The sequence below is a fragment of the Galeopterus variegatus genome, unplaced genomic scaffold (genome assembly GCF_000696425.1).
Source record: "Galeopterus variegatus unplaced genomic scaffold, G_variegatus-3.0.2 Scaffold5372, whole genome shotgun sequence".
Classification (NCBI taxonomy): domain Eukaryota; kingdom Metazoa; phylum Chordata; class Mammalia; order Dermoptera; family Cynocephalidae; genus Galeopterus; species Galeopterus variegatus.
The window spans coordinates 103034-109364 of record NW_007731483.1 but is presented as its reverse complement, the minus strand read 5'-3'; the positions used below and the strand labels follow the sequence as shown (position 1 = coordinate 109364).

At 32.5% G+C, this 6331-nt stretch overlaps 1 protein-coding gene across 1 annotated transcript in view; it reads right to left on the bottom strand.

Annotated features, from left to right (window-relative positions):
• Nucleotides 1-6331, bottom strand: part of LOC103604744 (cohesin subunit SA-1) — a 213738-nt gene that overhangs the window by 162178 nt on the left and 45229 nt on the right. Inside the window, exon 4 of the mRNA XM_008589316.1 lies at nucleotides 1998-2094. Within this exon, the coding sequence (XP_008587538.1) occupies nucleotides 1998-2094 (97 nt within the window). The remainder of the gene's footprint in view (nucleotides 1-1997; nucleotides 2095-6331) is intronic.

The following is a 6331-nucleotide window of genomic DNA, read 5'->3' as shown; positions in this document are numbered from 1 at the left end:
TTCTGGGGTGATTTAAAAGTTTTGAAACAAGAGAGAGATGGTAATTGCTACAATGGACTGAATGTGTGTGACCTCCCAAAATTTACATGTTGAAATTCTAACCCCCAATGTGATAGTATTAGGAGGTAATTAGGTTATGAGGATGGAACCCTCATGAATGAACCCAGAGAGCTTTCTCATCCTCTTTCTGCCATGTGAAAATACAAGGACAAGTTGGCAGTCTGCAATCCAGAAGGCGGCCCTCACCAGAACCAGACCATGGAGGCACCCTGATCTCAGACTTCCAGCCGCCAGAACTGTGAGAAATAAATTTCTGTTTATAAGCCAATCAGCCTATGGTACTTTGTTATAGAAACCTGAACACAGTTGCACATTATGAATGCGCTAAACACTACTGGATTGTAAAATGGTTAATTGTACGTTGCATGAATTTCAAGCTACTTTAAAAAAAAAAACCCAAAATCCACACTGATAACAGTCATTCCTCAGTATCTATGGGGGATTAGTTCCAGGATTCTCCCTCCCCGAGATACTAAAATCCATGGATGCTCAAGTCACTTATATAAAATGACACAATATTTGGATATAACTTACCCACATCCTCCTTTATACTTTAAATTATCTCTACATGTAATACCTAATACAATGTAAATGCTATGTAAATAGTTATCATACTTTATTTATTTGTATTTTTTGTTGTTGATTTTTTTTTTTGGGGGGGGGATCCATGGCTGGTTGAATCAGCAGATGTGGAACCCATGGATACAGATGGCTAACTACATAGCTTTATGAGCAATTTGAAAATGATAATCCAAAAGTCTGATAAATACACTTTGTTGAAAAGGCTAAGAAGTAACAGATATTTTAATGTATTACTGAAGGGAGTACAACTCCTGCAACAGGTAATCTGTCAATATCTAATACAATTACAAATATATTTATCTAAGACAAACTTCTATAAAGAACAAATAAGGTATATAAGAATTCCTCATTACAGTTCTGTTTGTAATAACAAAAGATGACAAATGACACAATGATCTGTTAACATTAAATAGTAACCAATTTTATTACTCTTACCATGGCACTGAACACATCACTATTTCCTTGTTACAACAAAGTCTCCTTTAAAAATTACACATAGGGCCGAAAAATAAAATAAATAAAATGAAAATGAAAAATGAAAATTGAGCATACCCTAATACTTCCTGGGGGCAGAGACTGTCTTGATAACATTTGTATACCCTGATCCAGTACTAGGTATGTGCTCTATAAATATGTGATAAACCATTATGTCAATATGGTAAGTGATAACTTGGGCATAAATAAGCAAGCCTTCAAGAAATCAATTTGTTCAGTAATCTCAATAAAGGATCATTATTCTTAAGAATGGTGATTTACCAACTGATTTCCCCTATGAAGTACAATTTAACCCATTAAGACTTATTTATTCTAGAGGAGAAACATATCTAGGAGTTACCTATGAAAATGATAAAAATAAAATTTCACTTTAAATTAATAACCTGTCATGGATTTCCAACCGATTGTAAACTTAAGACACCTGATTCTGATACTTATATTAAGAAAATTATTTGAGCTTCAAGTATTTATCTACAAAATGAGGATAAAAATACTGATAAAGATTAATGAATGTTAGCAACTAACATAGTTCCTAACATAGAGCATATGTACAAATAATACTAGTAAAAATTATAAAAGCTTATAATTTAAAAAAAATCAATTCATAAAGCTATTGAGTGAATTTCAGATTTCCTCACAATATTTCAAAAAATTCAGAAATGTGTTACTTTATAGGTGCAAAATTGAACCAGAACAAAAAATGGAATAACCTTAAATATCTTACCAATAATTTTCTCTACAAGAAAAAGATCAGCACATAATTCTAGAATGAATTATATATGGCTAGAGGCAGGTGAAGTAAAAGTCACACTGCTGGACTGACAGGCTCAATATACATCATTTATTCCAAGATTCTGTACCTCGACATCCTGAACACTGGATAAAAAAGTTGATTAAATCCAGAAGTGCGATGTCCCTGTCTTGTTTATATGATTCAATCCAGTCATCCACCACGGACTGTGGAAAAAAAAATATAAAAATGAAAACTTCAAAAAATTTTGATACTATAGCAGATAAGTTTCCAAAAAAGTTTGTGTGTGTGGGAGGGTGGGTAGGTGTGTCTATTTGAACAAGAAAACTACTTACCTTAAATTATTTCTTGGTAGCCAAATAAAAGTAGAGATTTCCTCATTTTTAAAGGCCAATAATTAGGTGAGTAATTAGGTCTCAAAGATTTCTTCCCAATAGAGCACAACACAAACCTGACCTTACCAAACCCATGAAGCCAATTATTATCAAGCAAGGATAGATAATAATATTCAAATCATATTATGAAAATAACACAAAAATTAAATTAACTTCACTTAAATATTCACTTTCTGAGTTATTAGAAAACCTAATTCACTAGTACCACATAAAAAGACTGCACACCATACACAACTAGATGCATTTTTCCAGGAATACAAGGATGGCTCAATATTAGGAAATCAAATAAATGAATTTATCAATAGAGTAAAAGAAAAAAATAAAATGATTAATAAATACATCTCAAAAAGGTATCTGATAAAAAACGGCAGCCAATCCTAATTTAGGAAATCAAATAAATGAATTTATCAATAGAGTAAAAGAAAAAAATAAAATGATTAATAACTACATCTCAAAAAGGTATCTGATAAAAAACAGCAGCCAATCCTAATAAAAAAATTTCCAAGGAAACTAGGTTTAGATAGAATTTACTTAAAGAAGACAAAGACTAAAATATATTCACTGTTGAAACACTTAAGACATTTCAACTAAACAAGGAACAAGGCAAGGATGCCCCTCTAACCACTCAACACAGATTTAAAGTTTTAGTTAATGTAAAAATTAGCAAAATATTAGTAAAGACAATTCTTCTTTCCTATAGATGATAAGAAAACCTAAGAGTTTCTAGTGAAGTGATTCAAAAGATCAGTAACAGAAAAAACTGTCAGTATGGATGACAAAAAACAAAAGCACAAAATTACTTTTTAATAACATAAATGAGTATTCTGTTCACAACTTAAGATACCTAAGAATAAATTCAAGAGAGATATAAACCTTAATGATAAAAATTATAAAAACTTACAGGAGACATAAAGATGATGTCAATAAGTAACATGTTTTAAATTAAAAAAAAAAAAAAAAACACACTTAGTGCTCTATCAATTAAGTCTTCCCAAACTGTGAAGCAAATTTAATGTGATTCCAATTAGTACTCCCAGGGGCAGGATTGATGGGATTTTCTTAGGTGGGGCTGGAGGTCAAAGTAATTGCATGAAAATAAAATAAATTTTTACCTGTGTAATGAAGTATATTTATATATGGCAAAATGCATAAATATTAGGTTAAACTTTGATGAATTTTCACAAATCCATACACCTGTGTAACCACAACCAAGAGGAAGATATAAAACATTTCCAGAACTGAAACAGGCTCCTCCCTCCTGTCAGTCCCCATCCCCGACCCAAAGGGTAATAACTATTATTCTGATGTTTATTACCATAAATTAGTTTGACACATTTTTGAAATTCATATAAATGGTATCATCTTTTTGTGTGATTTCTCTCAGGTAAAGTTGTATCAATAACATTCAGCCACACTGTTATGTGTATTAGTAATTCCTTTTTCGCACTGTGGGTAATATTTCATTGTGTGAATATACCACAATTCATTACCCATTTTACTGTTGCTGGACATGAGTGTTATTTCCAATTTAGGGCTATCACAAACAAAAAGTATTATGAACATAACCGTACAAACCTTTTGAAGGACATAAATATTCTTTTCTGTTTTATAAATACCCAGTAGCAGATGTGTTAACACAGAGAATACGTACATGTCAAGGGTTAGTAGATAATACCAAACAATATTCCAAAACAAATATAGTAAATAATACTTCCACGAGCAATGTATGAGATCCAGCAAAGCATGAGATTATCAGGTACTCCACATCCTCATTAATACTAGATATTGTCAGTCCTTTTAATATAATCCATTCCAGTTGGGCCTACACCTTCTTTAACGACCTTCTATTAAAGAAAACACTTTCCCTTCTTCCAAGTCAAAAAAAAGGGGACTTTTTGTACATAATACCATCTTCCTGTCCAATCATATTAGTGTCTAGGAGGTTTTGTTTTAAAAGTAAACAGAAAATAAGAATGAAGATTATTGTGGTAGGGGAGAGGGTGAAAAGAAAAAGAAAGAATTGCATATCTGTTCAAGGATCAGCTATGATGAATAATGTGTCAGGCCCTTTGAGTTCAGGATGATGGTGAGGACTAGGAATGGATAGAGCAGGTCAAGAATGACTTTCAGACTCAGAGCCCAAACACAAATGCTTCGTGACTAGGTAAAAAACTGTGGCACAAAGCTGAGGAAGAAGTCATTTCCTCATTTCTACATGTGGCCCAGCATTGTGAAGGCACTCTGAACACTGTAACCAAAATTCTTTAACTCCCAAAGTGATAGTATCAATTTATACTCCCACCAGTTATATATAAAGAGCTCAAAACATTCTGACTAAGAGTAGTATGCAGAAACTTGCATTAGAAATATTAACACTTCCTACACAAAGGTACTGAGAACAAAATAGATCAGACAAATGATATAAGAGAACGAAGTGCAGAAATAGATCCAGATATGAGTATATAGAACTCAACTTATCATAAAGGAGATATTTCAATTTCAGAAAGAAAAGGATGGTTTATTCAAAAAACGATAATGATATACTTGGTTATTCATCTGAAAGTAAACAAAGTTATACCTCTTAAAATCTCTCAGAGAGGTATGGAGACAACGGAATCTAAAAATCTAAAACTAAACTAGACAGAGATAACAGCCTTCCCTGAGTTGGCAGAGACTGATGACTGTCAGAAGCACTGCCAAGAATGGGAACAGGTGGGTGGATAATGCAGTCCTTGTTATAATACAGGATGCCTGGCTGGGGTAGGTATGAAACAAAAAAACAAAAGAAAGCAACATAATGCACATCATAACCAAGCTGCTGGAAATCTTTAATAGGGAGAAAAACTTTACAGCAGCCAGAGGATAATATATAAGGGAGCAAAGGGAGATAAGAATAATGGCAAACTTCACATCGAAAACAATGCACGCCCATGGATAAAAGAATGACATAAAGTACTGAAAAATTTTTTTAAAGCTGTCCATCCAGAATTTCTTATCCAGGAAAAAGCAAAAAACAAAACTTTCAAATGAAGGCAAAATAAAAAGTTTTCAGACTAAAAACTAAGCAAAAAATTAAAAGAAAACGAAGCAAATGAGCCAAACACTCCTCTTGGAAAACAGACTGTCCACACTGGATAAAAAGATCCAACCACATGATATTTACAAGACAAACACTTTAAATATAAGAGCAAAGATAGGCTGCAATAAAGGGAAAAAAATATATACCATGCAAACATTAAATGTAAAAAAACCTGTTATGGCTATATTCATATCACACAAAGTAGAAATCAAGAAAAGGAACACTGCCAAACAAAAAGATATTTTATAATAATAAAAGGGTAAACTCATCAGGAAACTATAATAATACTGAATCTGTATATACCAAGTAACAATATAGTCTCAAAATATGTAAAGCAAAAATTGAACTAAAAGAATAGGCAAATTGATAATCATGGCAAAGTTTTTTAACACATATCTCTTGGTAACTGACAGATGAAGCAAAGAGACAAACAAAAAATTATATTAAACATCTGAATACCACTACTAATAAACATGACATAATCGAAGGTTATAAAATATAACACCAATAATTATAGAATACACATTCTTTCAGGTACACATAGAACATTCCCCAAAATAAACCATAAATCAAATCTCTGTAAGTTTTTAAAGACTACAATAACACAGGTCATTTTCTCTTGCCATAACAAATTTAATTCCAATGACATTTCTCTCAGAAATGGAAAGAACTCTCCAGACATTTGTATGGAATAACAAAAGACCTCGCATAGCCAAAGCAATGCTGAGCAAAAAAAATAAAGCTGGAGGCATAACACTACCTGACTTTAAACTATACTACAAAGCTATAATAACCAAAACAGCATGGTACTGGTATAAAAACAGACACATTGATCAATGGAACAGAAGAGAGAATCCAGAAATCAACCCACACACTGGGGTCAGGACTGCCTCTTCAGCAAATGGTGCTGGGAGAACTGGATATCCATATGCAGGAGAATGAAACTAGACCCATACCTCTCACCATATA